Source organism: Oncorhynchus gorbuscha, linkage group LG22 (genome assembly GCF_021184085.1).
Source record: "Oncorhynchus gorbuscha isolate QuinsamMale2020 ecotype Even-year linkage group LG22, OgorEven_v1.0, whole genome shotgun sequence".
Taxonomy (NCBI): domain Eukaryota; kingdom Metazoa; phylum Chordata; class Actinopteri; order Salmoniformes; family Salmonidae; genus Oncorhynchus; species Oncorhynchus gorbuscha.
Genome location: NC_060194.1, coordinates 47,057,002 through 47,072,556, shown reverse-complemented (window position 1 = coordinate 47,072,556; position 15,555 = coordinate 47,057,002). Strand labels below are relative to the sequence as shown.

Sequence of the window (15,555 nt, the reverse complement as noted above, 5' to 3'; positions counted from 1 at the left end):
TAGTGTCTTATAGAGCTCCTGGTCAGTAATAGTTTAGTGTCTTATAGAGCTCCTGGTCAGTAATAGTTTAGTTTCTTATAGAGCTCCTGGTCAGTAATAGTTTAGTTTCTTATAGAGCTCCTGGTCAGTAATAGTTTAGTTTCTTATAGAGCTCCTGGTCAGTAATAGTTTAGTTTCTTATAGAGCTCCTGGTCAGTAATAGTTTAGTGTCTTATAGAGCTCCTGGTCAGTAATAGTTTAGTTTCTTATAGAGCTCCTGGTCAGTAATAGTTTAGTTTCTTATAGAGCTCCTGGTCAGTAATAGTTTAGTTTCTTATAGAGCTCCTGGTCAGTAACTGGGGAGTCCAGTGGATTTTGATTGTCCTTTATAGCTTTTTCTAACCCATTGAACTGCTCATGAATTTGGCGTTCTGCATTTGTGTCAGTTTGAACGGTGTTGTAGAGTGTTTTAAAATGGGTTGCCCATATGTCACCATTTTGTATCGCTAATTCCTCTCGTTTGGATTTTTTAAAGTTTTTTCCAATTTTGCCAGAAGTTGTGTGTGTTTATGGACTCTTCAATTAGTATCAGCTGCTTGCTGTTGTACTGTGCTTTTTGGTTCTGAGTGTTACGTTTTATAGAGTTTTAAAGTCTCACAGTAATGAAGGCGGAGTTCACCATTTATTTGGGTCTCTGTGCTTTTGGTTGGATAGTGTTCTAAGTTTTTTCCTTTATAATTTTACAATCTGCATCAAACCAGTTGTCATCTGTGATCTTTTTTACGTTAATTCTTTTATCAATTTCAATTGTGCTTCTTTTGCCGTTTGCCTGAATATATAGTTTGTTTTTTTACTGCCAGATTGATGCCTACTTTACTGTGAGTGAATGTTATCTGAGTATCTGGATATCTTGGTCACTGGTTGCTTTCTGGTATTCTTCTGTGCTGTTTTGGGCCCATCTGTATGAATGTCTGATGTTGTACAGCTGACTGGACTGTGAATGTCTGATGTTGTACAGCTGACTGGGCTGTGAATGTCTGATGTTGTACAGCTAACTGGACTGTGAATGTCTGATGGTTGCCATGTCTGTTCTTTTGAGGAACAACGTAATTTGGCTGTGATCAGACAAAGGTGTTAGTGGCTTGACAGTGAATGAGCTGAGAGAGAAAAGGTCAATGTCTGTGATCATATAGTCTACTGTACTGTGGCCAAGAGGTGAGCAGTAGGTGAATCTCCCCAAAGAGTCCCCTCCTGTAACCTACAATTGACAAAGTACAGACCCAGGCTTCTACAGAGCTGCAACAGATCCCTTCCGTTGTTGTTGACAGTGCTGTCACTGTTGGGGAGATGAAGACAGTTAGAAACAGTATGGCCTGTAATAAAGCTGTCCCCTCGTGTGGTCTGTCACTGTTGGTTCTACTGTTGTGGAGAAGACAGTTAGAAGGCCTGTACAAAGTTCCCCTCGTGTGGTCTGTCACTGAGAAAGACAGTTAGAAACAGTGGCCTGTAATAAAGCTGTCCCCTCGTGTGGTCTGTCACTGTTGTTTCTATGGGGAGATGAAGACAGTTAGAGACACTATGGCCTGTAATAAAGCTGTCCCCTCGTGTGGTCTGTCACTGTTGGTTCTATGGTGGAGATGAAGACAGTTAGAAACAGTATGGCCTGTAATAAAGCTGTCCCCTCGTGTGGTCTGTCACTGTTGGTTCTATGGTGGAGATGAAGACAGTTAGAGACACTATGGCCTGTAATAAAGCTGTCCCCTCGTGTGGTCTGTCACTGTTGTTTCTATGGGGAGATGAAGACAGTTAGAGACACTATGGCCTGTAATAAAGCTGTCCCCTGTGGTCTGTCACTGTTGGGGAGATCTGTCCTGTAATAAAGCTGTTGTTTCTGTCACTGTTGGGGAGATGAAGACAGTTAGAAACAGTATGGCCTGTAATAAAGCTGTCCCCTCGTGTGGTCTGTCACTGTTGTTTCTATGGGGAGATGAAGACAGTTAGAGACACTATGGCCTGTAATAAAGCTGTCCCCTCGTGTGGTCTGTCACTGTTGGTTCTATGGTGGAGATGAAGACAGTTAGAAACAGTATGGCCTGTAATAAAGCTGTCCCCTCGTGTGGTCTGTCACTGTTGGTTCTATGGGGAGATGAAGACAGTTAGAGACACTATGGCCTGTAATAAAGCTGTCCCCTCGTGTGGTCTGTCACTGTTGTTTCTATGGGGGAGATGAAGACAGTTAGAAACAGTATGGCCTGTAATAAAGCTGTCCCCTCGTGTGGTCTGTCACTGTTGTTTCTATGGGGAAATGAAGACAGTTAGAGACACTATGGCCTGTAATACATCTGTCCCTGTTGTTTTTATGGGGGAGATGAAGACAGTTAGAGACAGTATGGCCTGTAATAAATCTGTCTCCTCGTGTGGTCTGTCACTGTTGTTTCTATGGGGAGATGAAGACAGTTAGAGACACTATGGCCTGTAATACATCTGTCCCTGTTGTTTCTATGGGGGAGATGAAGACAGTTAGAGACACTATGGCCTGTAATACATCTGTCCCTGTTGTTTCTATGGGGGAGATGAAGACAGTTAGAGACAGTATGGCCTGTAATAAAGCTGTCTCCTCGTGTGGTCGTTAGATCAGGTAGTGTTCCTGTGCATGCGTTTGTGTCCCCACAGATGAGCACATTTCCCTGGGCCTGGAAATGACACGTCTCTTCCTCAAAGGTGGGGAAGATCTCCTCTGAGTAATATGGGGATTCTTAGGGAAGGGGGGGGAGATCTCCTCTGAGAAATATGGGGATTCTGAGGGGGGGGGGGGATATATATTGCGCAAAGGAACACATATTTTTCTGTCAGTACATTTGTAGTCCGGATTTGTACCAAATGATTAATCGTCCAGAGTCTCTGCCTCTATCTCTCTTTCTCCCTCTCTCCCTCACTCTCTCCCCTGCTCCCTACCTCTCCCCCCTCCCTCCCTCTCTCCCTCCCTCTCTCTCTCTCCCTCCCTCCCTCCCTCCCTCCCTCCCTCCCTCCCTCCCTCCCTCCCTCCCTCCCTCCCTCCCTCCCTCCCTCCCTCCCTCCCTCCCTCCCTCCTCCCTCCCTCCCTCCCTCCCTCCCTCCCTCCCTCCCTCCCTCTCTCTCTCTCTCTCCCTCTCTCTCTCTCTCTCTCCCTCCCTCTCTCCCTCCCTCCCTAGGTATTGGGACCCTGGTCCCAGAGCAGACCCTATTGAGGATCTGAGGTATATCTGGGGTGGCTTTGCCTATCTACAGGACATGGTAGAGCATGGCATACTGAAGATACAGACGGGACACGACTGGCCCCTGGGAGTCTACGTACAACAGATGCCATACCCCTGCTATGTAGACGACCTGTGAGTGGCCCACACACATGTCCGTCACCTCACCAATATGTCTCATGGACAATCAGATTGTTAGGTCTACTAGTTTGATGGGCTGTCTATGTAAAGGTTCTGGTTGTAATGGTGTGAGTTACTTAGTTCATTAAGGTCTTCTTATTTCAACCAGCTTTGCCCTCTGGGAGGTAAGTTAGTGCTGGGTTAGAGCTAACATGGGCAGTCACATTGGTACTCCAGGATTGACTGTAACTAGAAAACATATTTTAATATTTATAACAATCATGATGGTCTTTTCTCTCTCTCTCTCTCTCTCTCTCTCTCTCTCTCTCTCTCTCTCTCTCTCTCTCTCTCTCTCTCTCTCTCTCTCTCTCTCTCTCTCTCTCTCTCTCTCTCTCTCTCTCTCTCTCTCTCTCTCTCTGTCTCTCTCTCTCTCCCTGTCTCTCCCTGTCTCTCTCTCTCTCCCTGTCTCTCTCTGTCTCCCTGTCTCCCTGTCTCTCACTCTCTCTCTCTCTCTCTCTCTCTCTCTCTCTCTCTCTCTCTGTCTCTCTCTCTCTCTCTCCCTGTCTCTCTCTCTCTCTCTGTCTCCCTGTCTCTCACTCTCTCTCTCTGTCTCCCTGTCTCTCTCTCTCTCTTTCTGTCTCTCTCTCTCCTCCTCCTCTCTTCTCTCTTCTTCTAGCTTCATGTTGACTCTGAACCGGTGCTTCCCTATCTTCATGGTGCTAGCGTGGATCTACTCTGTGTCTATGACGGTGAAGAGCATCGTTCTGGAGAAGGAGCTACGCCTCAAAGAGACACTCAAGGTAAAAAATAAACAAGACAACGTTAATTGTTTTAAACGATTAAAACAATCAATTTTATTAAATGTTTTAATGGACAATGAATGTTCTCTATTTTATTTGGTTCTGTTCTGTTGTTCTATTTTGTTGTGTTGTGTTCTATTTTGTTGTGTTGTGTTCTATTTTGTTCTGATGTGTTCTATTTTGTTCTGTTGTATTCTATTTTGTTGTGTTGTATTCTATTTTATTGTGTTGTGTTCTATTTTGTTGTGTTGTGTTGTGTTCTATTTTGTTGTGTTGTGTTCTATTTTGTTCTGATGTGTTCTATTTTGTTCTGTTGTGTTCTATTTTGTTCTGTTGTATTCTATTTTGTTGTGTTGTGTTCTATTTTATTGTGTTGTGTTCTATTTTGTTCTGTTGTGTTCTATTTTGTTCTGTTGTGTTCTATTTTGTTCTGTTGTGTTCTTGCAGGCCATGGGAGTGACAAACGGAGTGATATGGTACACCTGGTTTATAGACAGCTTCATCATGATGACCGCCAGCACAGCCCTGCTCACACTGATTATTATGGTGAGGATGGAGGGAGGAGGGGAGGAGAGGAGGGATGGTACACCTGGTTTATAGACAGCTTCATCATGGTGAGGGGGAGGGGAGGAGGATGGGAGAGGGGGATGAGGGTAGGGAGAGAGAGGGAGGTATACTTGGTTCATAGACAGGTTATGATGATGACTGCCTGCACAGCTCTAATGGCGGCCATTATTATGGCGAGACGGAAGAGGGGAAGGAAACAACAGAAAGGGAGAGTGTTGTCTTTCTCTACCAGAGGGTGTATGGAGAGGGTTGTCCTTCTCTACCAGAGGGTGTATGGAGAGGGTTGTCCTTCTCTACCAGAGGGTGTATGGAGAGGGTTGTCCTTCTCTACCAGAGGGTGTATGGAGAGAGATGTCCTTCTCTACCAGAGGGTGTTTGGAGAGGGTTGTCCTTCTCTACCAGAGGGTGTATGGAGAGGGTTGTCCTTCTCTACCAGAGGGTGTATGGAGAGGGTTGTCCTTCTCTACCAGAGGGTGTATGGAGAGGGTTGTCCTTCTCTAGCAGAGGGTGTATGGAGAGGGTTGTCCTTCTCAACCAGAGGGTGTTTGGCAGTTCTATTTGGTATACAGTATCGCCATCAAGTGGACTGTCTTTAGAAGTGCATAAAGAAAGGACTGACATTGTATTAACTGTGTTACCCCCCTTCCCCCCCATTTCTCCATCAGGCTGGTAAGGTGTTGAACTACTCCAACCCGTTGGTAGTGTTCCTGTTCCTCCTGACGTTCACCATGGCCACCATCATGCAGTGTTTCCTTCTCAGTGTGTTCTTCAACAAGGCCAACCTGGCTGCAGCCTGCAGTGGTATCATCTACTTTACCCTCTACCTGCCCCACATCCTCTGTGTGGCCTGGCATCCCCTCAGTCTGGTATATAATATAACATCCCCTCAGTCTGGTATATATAACATCAGCCCTCAACACCAACCCTATCCCCTCAGTACCAAGTCTGGTAATAATATAACGCCATCCCCTCAGATATAATATAACATCCCCTCAGTCTGGTATATAATATAACGTTGACCATCCCCTCAACACTAACCCTCAGTCTGGTATATAACATAACATCCCCTCAGTCTGGTATATAATATAACATCCCCTCAGTCTGGTATATAATATAACCCCCTCAGTCTGGTATATAACATAACATCCCCTCAGTATATAATATAACATAATATAATATCATCCCCTCAGTCTGGTATGTAACATAACATCCCCTCAGTCTGGTATATAATATAACATCCCCTCAACCCTCAGTCTGGTATATAATATAACATCCCCTCAACCCCTCAGTCTGGTATATAATATAACATCCCCTCATCCCCTCAGTCTGGTATATAACATAACATCCCCTCAGTCTGGTATATAATTAACATCCCCTCAGTGGTATATAATATAACATCCCCTCAGTCTGGTATATAATATAACATCCCCTCAGTCTGGTACCTGTCTGTATATAACATAACATCCCCTCAGTTTATATAATATAACCCCCTCAGTCAGAGTCTGGTATATAATATAACATGTCCCCAGTCTGGTAGTCGTTTGGTATATTATAACATCCCCTCAACCCTCAGTCTGGTATATAACGTCTGGTATATACATCCCCTCAGTCTGGTATATAATATAACATCCCCTCAGTCTGGTATATAACATAACATCCCCTCAACCCTCAGTCTGGTATATAATATAACATCCCCTCAGGGCCTGGGTATATAATATAACTCCCCTCAGTCAGTCTGGTATATAACATAACATCCCCTCAGTCTGGTATATAACATAACATCCCCTCAGTCTGGTATATAATATAACATCCCCTCAACCCTCACACATAGATCAATAGAATGATTTTCTGCCTGTACTAGAGTCTGCTGTCCCCAGTAGCGTTTGGTTTTGGGACCTGTCTCGTCTGAGGAATATAACAGGGCCTCCAGTGGGACAACATCTCCACTAGAGGGCATGCCTACCCTTCACCTCCATAGGCATGATGATGTTTGACGCCGTGCTCTATGGCTTCCTGGCATGGTACCTTGACAACGTCTTCCCAGGTTAGAGGGAGTGCAGGGTTGTGTTTTGGGGGTTGTGTGTTTCTGTGTGTTTGTAGAGTAAGCCACCCATAAAATGGGTAGCCCTTTTCACTTGTACCCGTATATGGGTTTAAAATAGCAGATTTGATCACTGATAAAGCACCTAAATTGGAACGCAGTGGCGGTACAGCAGAGGAGGCTGGCTCATAATAATGCCTGGAACCTTTATTTATTTAACTAGGCAAGTCAGTTAAGAACAAATTCTTATTTTCAATGACGGCCTAGGAACAGTGGGTTAACCTGTTGCGACGAGCAATCCCGTATCCGGGAGCGTAATTATAGCCTCAAGCTCATTACCATAACGCAACGTTAACTATTCATGAAAATCGCAAATGATATGAAATAAATATATTGGCTCACAAGCTTAGCCTTTTGTTAACAACACTGTCATCTCAGATTTTCAAAAAATGCTTTTCAACCATAGCTACACAAGCATTTGTGTAAGAATATTGATAGCTAGCGTAGCATTAAGCCTAGCATTCAGCAGGCAACATTTTCACAAAAACAAGAAAAGCATTCAAATAAAATCATTTACCTTTGAAGAACTTTGGATGTTTTCAATGAGGAGACTCTCAGTTAGATAGCAAATGTTCAGTTTTTCCATAAAGATTATTTGTGTAGGAGAAATCGCTCCGTATTGTTCATCACGTTTGGCTATGAAAAACCCCAGAAAATTCAGTCATTACAACGCAAACTTTTTTCCAAATTAACTCCATAATATTGACAGAAACATGGCAAACGTTGTTTAGAATCAATCCTCAAGGTGTTTTTCACATATCTATTCGATGATAAATCACTCGTGGCAGTTTGGTTTCTCCTCCATAACATCCCCTCAACCCTCAGTCTGGTATATAATATAAACGTTGCCATGGAAATTCACCTCAATTCACTTATGACTCCTTTCTACCCGCACCAAAATTAGCATCAGTTTGTCTGAATCGCCTTGTGAAAGCCTAACACTGTAAGATCCTATTTTATAACGTAGCTAGTCACTCTTCTTTGAGTCATAAATGTGTATTGAAATGACTGAGGAACCGTACGCGTTTTGGGGAAGGTGTGTGTTGCCACTTGGAATCATCGGTTAGTCCTCTCACTCAAACCCTGGTAAATGTTTTGTCTTACGTACCCCACATTTCCCATTTATATTATTATTACTGATTTCAAAGTATTTTCAGATTTCGTTATCAACAAATGTTTGCGAAAAGTACACTAAATCTAAAATGCACATAAAATCACATAAAATCAACAGTGTAACGTTTGGTTTATTCTTGTGTCAAGTGAACTGTTGTGTCCTCAAATTTGGTCTAATAATTTTCCCAGGATCTGTAAATGGTTCCCTTTCAATTGCTACCATGATTATAAATATGTTTTTTCATATTTATTCTGTAAGAAACATTGCAATGTAGCCCGAGCCAATTACCAGGAGTGTAAAGGGTTAACCCGTATCTGAGCCGTAGTTAACCCTTATTGGTGCCGTAGTTAACCCTTATTGGTGCATTGGTTAACCCTTATTGGAGCAGTAGTTAACCCTTATTAGAGTCATAGTTAACCCTTATTGGAGCCGTAGTTAACCCTTATTGGTGCAGTGGTTAACCCTTATTGGAGCAGTAGTTAACCCTTATTAGAGTCATAGGTAACCCTTATTGGAGCCGTAGTTAACCCTTATTGGTGCAGTGGTTAACCCTTATTGGAGCAGTAGTTAACCCTTATTAGAGTCATAGTTAACCCTTATTGGAGCCGTAGTTAACCCTTATTGGAGCCGTAGTTAACCCTTATCGGAGCCATAGTTAACCCTTATTGGAGCCGTAGTTAACCCTTATTAGAGTCATAGTTAACCCTTATTGGAGTCATAGTTAAACCTTATTGGTGCAGTAGTTAACCCTTATTGGAGCCATAGTTAACCCTTATCGGAGCCATAGTTAACCCTTATTGGAGCCGTAGTTAACCCTTATTAGAGTCATAGTTAACCCTTATTGGAGCCATAGGTAACCCTTATTGGTGCAGTAGTTAACCCTTATTGGAGCCATAGTTAACCCTTATCGGAGCCATAGTTAACCATTATTGGAGCAGTAGTTAACCCTTATTGGAGCTGTAGTTAACCCTTATTGGTAAACCCTTATCGGAGCCATAGTTAACCCTTATTGGAGCCGTAGTTAACCCTTATTAGAGTCATAGTTAACCCTTATTGGAGCCATAGTTAAACCTTATTGGTGCAGTAGTTAACCCTTATTAGAGTCATAGGTAACCCTTATTGGAGCTGTAGTTAACCCTTATTGGAGCCGTAGTTAACCCTTATTGGAGCTGTAGTTAACCCTTATTGGGGCAGTAGTTAACCCTTATTGGGGCAGTAGTTAACCCTTATTGGAGCCATAGTTAACCCTTATTGGAGCCTTACCCTTATTGGAGCCGTAGTTAACCCTTATTGGGGCCTTTAACCCTTATTGGAGCTATAGTTAACCCTTATTGGGGCAGTAGTTAACCCTTATTGGAGCTGTAGTTAACCCTTATTGGGGCAGTAGTTAACCCTTATTGGAGCTGTAGTTAACCCTTATTGGGGCAGTAGTTAACCCTTATTGGTGCCGTAGTTAACCCTTATTGGAGCCGTAGTTAACCCTTATTGGAGCCGTAGGTAACCCTTATTGGTGCAGTGGTTAACCCTTATTGGAGCCGTAGTTAACCCTTATTGGAGCCGTAGGTAACCCTTATTGGTGCAGTGGTTAACCCTTATTGGAGCCGTAGTTAACCCTTAGTGGAGCCGTAGTTAACCCTTATTGGTGCAGTAGTTAACCCTTATTGGAGCCGTAGGTAACCCTTATTGGTGCAGTGGTTAACCCTTATTGGAGCCGTAGTTAACCCTTATTGGAGCCGTAGTTAACCCTTATTGGAGCCGTAGTTAACCCTTATTGGTGCAGTAGTTAACCCTTATTGGAGCCGTAGGTAACCCTTATTGGTGCAGTGGTTAACCCTTATTGGAGCCGTAGTTAACCCTTATTGGAGCCGTAGTTAACCCTTATTGGAGCCGTAGGTAACCCTTATTGGTGCAGTGGTTAACCCTTATTGGAGCCATAGTTAACCCTTATTGGAGCCGTAGTTAACCCTTATTGGTGCAGTAGTTAACCCTTATTGGTGCAGTGGTTAGTGTTAGCTAAAGGAAAGTCGGACTCCATGACACCTGGAAGCGGCATCACGCTGTTGCTGTTTACTAAAATGGATACAGTTCTGTATAATAAACCCCTCCCTCCTCTCTCCAGGTCAGTATGGGATTGGACGACCATTCTACTTCCCATTCCAGCCCTCCTATTGGCAAAGGTCTGAACCCACCCTCTCCAACATTCCAGACTCAGGTTAGTGTCTTTAGTCTGGTCTCTGTCTCTATAAGTGTCTTTAGTCTGGTCTCTGTCCACTATAAGTGTCTTTAGTCTATTCTCTGTCTCTATAAGTGTCTTTAGTCTGGTCTCTGTCTCTATAAGTGTCTTTAGTCTAGTCTCTGTCCACTATAAGTGTCTTTAGTCTGGTCTCTAAAATTGTCTTTAGTCTGGTCTCTGTCCACTATAAGTGTCTTTAGTCTGGTCTCTGTCTCTATAAGTGTCTTTAGTCTGGTCTCTGTCCACTATAAGTGTCTTTAGTCTGGTCTCTATAAGTGTCTTTAGTCTGGTCTCTGTCTCTATAAGTGTCTTTAGTCTGGTCTCTGTCCACTATAAGTGTCTTTAGTCAGGTCTCTGTCCACTATAAGTGTCTAGGGACACGGTCTCTGTCCACTATAAGTGCCCTGTGATCTTTAATGACCTCTCAGGACACCAGGGTCTCTATAAGTGTCTTTAATGACCTAAATCAGGACACCCGTCTCCCATCTCTATAAGTGTCTTTAGTCTGGTCTCTGTCCACTATAAGCATCTGTCTTTAGTCTGGTCTCTGTCCACTGGTAAGTGTCTTTGATCTGGTCTCTGTCTCTATATGCAGTGTCTTTAGTCTGGTCTCTGTCCACTGGTATTAGTTACAGGGGAGCTGGGTAGGGGGGTGAATGAGCCAATTGTAAACTGGGGATTATTAGGTGATGCCGTGATGGTTTGAGGGCTGCAGATTGGGAATTTAGCTGCTGGTGATGCACCGGTGGTCTGCACCTGGTGATGCAGGGTGGTACTGCTAAGTGCCCTGGTGATGATCTTTAATGACCTGCTGGTGAGAGGGTGGTAGTCAGGTGACACCAGGGTTAACATCCCTATGCTGCTGGTGATGATAATGTGCCATGGGATCTTGGTGATGACCTCAGAGAGTCAGGTGATGCACCCTGCTTAACGTGGTATGCTGCTGGTGATGCAGGGTGGTATGCTGGCTGGTGATGCCCTACACAGGGCAGTGTCCCCAATCACTGCCCGGGCATTGGGATATTTTTGGTGATGCAGGGTGGTAGACCAGGTGAAATAGTGCTGCTGGTATTAGGGCTGCTGGTGATGCACCACTATGCTGCAGCATCTGGTCTCCTGGTGATCCAGGAACTGCTGGTGATGCAGGACTGCTGGTGACCCTGCTGGTATCTTCTGAATGCAAGCCAGGTGATGCATGCTGGTGATGCAGGGTGGTATGCTGCTGGTATTAGGGCTGCTGGTGATGCAGGGTGGTATGCTGCTGGTATTAGGGCTGCTGGTGATGCAGGGTGGTATGCTGCTGGTGATGCTGCTGGTGATGCAGGGTGGTATGCTGCTGGTGATGCAGGGTGGTATGCTGCTGGTGATGCAGGGTGGTATGCTGCTGGTGATGCAGGGCTGCTGGTGATGCAGGGTGGTATGCTGCTGGTATTAGGGCTGCTGGTGATGCTGCTGGTGATGCAGGGTGGTATGCTGCTGGTGATGCAGGGTGGTATGCTGCTGGTGATGCAGGGTGCTGCTGGGTGATGCAGGGTGGTATGCTGCTGGTGGGCTGCTGGTGATGCAGGGTGGTATGCTGCTGGTATTAGGGCTGCTGGTGATGCAGGGGTATGCTGCTGGTATGGGCTGCTGGTGATGCATTAGGCTGGTATTAGGGCTGCTGGTGATGCAGGGTGGTATGCTGCTGGTGATGCAGGGTGGTCTGCTGCTGGTGATGCAGGGTGGTATGCTGCTGGTGATGCAGGGTGGTATGCTGCTGGTGATGCAGGGTGGTATGCTGCTGGTGATGCAGGGTGGTATGCTGCTGGTGATGCAGGGTGGTATGCTGCTGGTATTAGGGCTGCTGGTGATGCAGGGTGGTATGCTGCTGGTGATGCAGGGCTGCTGGTGATGCAGGGTGGTATGCTGCTGGTATTAGGGCTGCTGGTGATGCAGGGTGGTATGCTGCTGGTGATGCAGGGTGGTATGCTGCTGGTGATGCAGGGTGGTATGCTGCTGGTGATGCAGGGTGGTATGCTGCTGGTGATGCAGGGTGGTATGCTGCTGGTGATGCAGGGTGGTATGCTGCTGGTGATGCAGGGCTGCTGGTGATGCAGGGTGGTATGCTGCTGGTGATGCAGGGTGGGATGCTGCTGGTGATGCAGGGTGGTATGCTGCTGGTGATGCAGGGTGGTATGCTGCTGGTATTAGGGCTGCTGGTGATGCAGGGTGGTATGCTGCTGGTATTAGGGCTGCTGGTGATGCAGGGTGGTATGCTGCTGGTGCTGGTGATGCAGGGCTGGTCTGCTGCTGGTGATGCAGGGTGGTATGCTGCTGGCATATATGCACAATAGAATCATATATAGACAGTATGTGAACAATAGAATCTGGTATGATAGAATCATATATAGACAGTATGTGGAATCATATATAGACAGTATGTTAGAGCTGGACATATTTGTATAAAAGGGGAGCTCCATGTATATTCTGGAATGTAAATGATGAAATATTAGGTGGATTTATATTTACTGATTGAGATATATTCTTTGTTGTTAGTGTAACTTAGTTTTTGGCTGCTATTCATTGTATTGTGATAAGGTGTTAGGATATGCTTGGGCTGGTGATGCGGGAGCGGTTTTTTGACCATACAGACATACAGACAGGTCATAATATGCTATAAAGTATTCTGGTTGATTGAAGAATCATTTATTTGGATATAAGTAAACATTTTTGGTATCCCTGCTTGAATGTTTGGCTGGAAACCTTGAGTGTGGACTGTAGGGCTGCTGGTGATGCAGGGTGGTGAACAATAGAATCATATGCATATTATAATCATATATAGATAGTATATGCATATTATAATCATATATAGACAGTATGTGAATACAGTATATGCATATTATAATCATATATAGACAGTATATGCATATTATAATCATATATAGACAGTATATGAATATTATAATCATATATAGACAGTATGTGAATACAGTATATGCATATTATAATCATATATAGACAGTATATGCACATTATAATCATATATAGACAGTATGTGAACAATAGAATCATATATAGACAGTTTGTGAACAATAGAATCATATATAGACAGTATTTGAACATTATAATCATATATAGACAGTATATACAGGCATACATATGAACATACTGGTTGAACTTTGATTGAAGGAGTGATATGGCCTACCTTTGTAATGGGTCTTCTGTCCCATTACAACGTCCCATTACAACATCCCATTACAACGTTCCACAGTAGTGAAACGTTGTAGAGTGACTGTGTATCTGTCTCTCTCTGCAGATCCAGAGAAGCCCGACGTGGACAAGGACGTAGACAGTATGTGTTCACCTAGGAGGTGTAATGGCGTGGGGGTAAAGAAACCCTGCAAACACCAGGACAAGAGAGAGAGGATGGAGAGAGAGAGGGAGGAGCTGCTGAAACGACAGGAAGAAGAACAGAACAAGGAAGAGCAGGAAGAGGACCTGACAGGTAGGGGCTGTGTGATTGGCTAGACAGGACTCATGGGCTGTGTGATTGGCTAGACAGGACTCATGGGCTGTGGGATTGGCTAGACAGGACTCAGGTAGCTACGATGTGATTGGCTAGACAGGACTCAGGGGCTGTGGGATTGGCTAGACAGGACTCATGTAGCTACGATGTGATTGGCTAGACAGGTCTCATGGGCTGTGGGATTGGCTAGACAGGACTCATGGGCTGTGGGATTGGCTGGACAGGACTCAGGTAGCTACGATGTGATTGGCTAGACAGGACTCATGGGCTGTGGGATTGGCTAGACAGGACTCAGGTAGCTACGATGTGATTGGCTAGACATGACTCATGTGCTGTGATTGGCTAGACAGGACTCAGGTAGCTAGGATGTGATTGGCTAGACAGGACTCATGTGCTGTGGGATTGGCTAGACAGGGCTCAGGTAGCTACGATGTGATTGGCTAGACAGGGCTCAGGTAGCTACGATGTGATTGGCTAGACAGGACTCATGTGCTGTGATTGGCTAGACAGGGCTCAGGTAGCTACGATGTGATTGGCTAGACAGGACTCATGTGCTGTGATTGGCTAGACAGGACTCATGTACCCTGATTGGCTAGACAGGACTCATGTGCTGTGATTGGCTAGACAGGACTCATGTGCTGTGATTGGCTAGACAGGACTCATGTGCTGTGATTGGCTAGACAGGACTCATGTGCTGGGATTGGCTAGACAGGACTCATGTACCCTGATTGGCTAGACAGGACTCATGTACCCTGATTGGCTAGACAGGACTCATGTACCCTGATTGAATAGACAGGACTCAGATAGCTACTCTGTGATTGGCTAGAGATGCCTCACGTAGCTACTCTGTGATTGGCTAGACAGGGCTCAGGTAGCTACGATGTGATTGGCTAGACAGGGCTCAGGAAGCTATGATGTAACTGGCTAGACAGGACTCATATAGCTACTCTGTGATTGGCTAGAGAGGCCTCACGTAGCTACTGTGTGATTGGCTAGAGAGGCCTCAGGTGATTGTCTGACCAGTCAATCCCATGTATGTTAGAAAATCATTTATCATCCTCCATGCCACTTTACCTATGGCCCATCTCTGGCTTGGGGTGTGTAGCCATAACCAGTACGCCTGGCCTTTACATGCACAGGTCTGGTTTAGCTATAGCAACCAGACCTGACCCCCTAATTACAATTAGTCAATGGGCCAACTGATAAGTGGTAGCCTTGTAGATATGAACCAGATCTAAACCATTGTAAATGTTGGGTGTCTTCCTTCCATTTTGGGTGTCTTCCTCCATTTTGGGTGTCTTCCTCCCTTTTGGGTGTCTTCCTCCATTTTGGGTGTCTTCCTCCATTTTGGGTGTCTTCCTCCCTTTTTGGGTGTCTTCCTCCATTTTGGGTGTCTTCCTCCATTTTGGGTGTCTTCCTCCATTTTGGGTGTCTTCCTCCATTTTGGCTGTCTTCCTCCATTTTGGGTGTCTTCCTCCATTTTGGGTGTCTTCCTCCATTTTGGGTGTCTTCCTCCATTTTAGGTGTCTTCCTCCCTTTTGGGTGTCTTCCTCCCTTTTTACTACAGGTCAGTTGTTCTTTGAGCCGGAGCCAGCAGGGCTGACCGTGGGGGTAGAGATTCAGGACTTGGTCAAGGTGTTTCCTGGGGGATCCCGTCCGGCCGTGGATCACCTCAGCATCGCCTTCTATGAGGGCCAGATCACATCGTTCCTAGGACACAACGGAGCCGGGAAAACCACCACTATGTATGTATTGTACCTAGCCTGGTCTCCCCAGATCTGTTTTGTGCTGTAGTCCACAGGAAGTCCAGGCTACCCCCCCAAAAACCTCTACCTAGTCTGCAGAGCACTAACTTTATTGTCCTAATTTTGTGGTCTAGAATATCACCTATACAATATTGAAT

At 45.0% G+C, this 15,555-nt stretch overlaps 1 protein-coding gene across 1 annotated transcript in view; it reads left to right on the top strand.

The window, feature by feature from the left end:
- The window catches only part of LOC124009874 (retinal-specific phospholipid-transporting ATPase ABCA4-like), a 118,278-nt gene that overhangs the window by 46,638 nt on the left and 56,085 nt on the right, over nucleotides 1-15,555 (top strand). Inside the window, 9 exon segments of the mRNA XM_046322093.1 lie at nucleotides 3,171-3,347; nucleotides 4,009-4,132; nucleotides 4,580-4,678; nucleotides 5,365-5,565; nucleotides 6,561-6,663; nucleotides 6,666-6,743; nucleotides 10,034-10,126; nucleotides 13,443-13,631; nucleotides 15,220-15,397. Of these exon segments, the coding sequence (XP_046178049.1) occupies nucleotides 3,171-3,347; nucleotides 4,009-4,132; nucleotides 4,580-4,678; nucleotides 5,365-5,565; nucleotides 6,561-6,663; nucleotides 6,666-6,743; nucleotides 10,034-10,126; nucleotides 13,443-13,631; nucleotides 15,220-15,397 (1,242 nt within the window).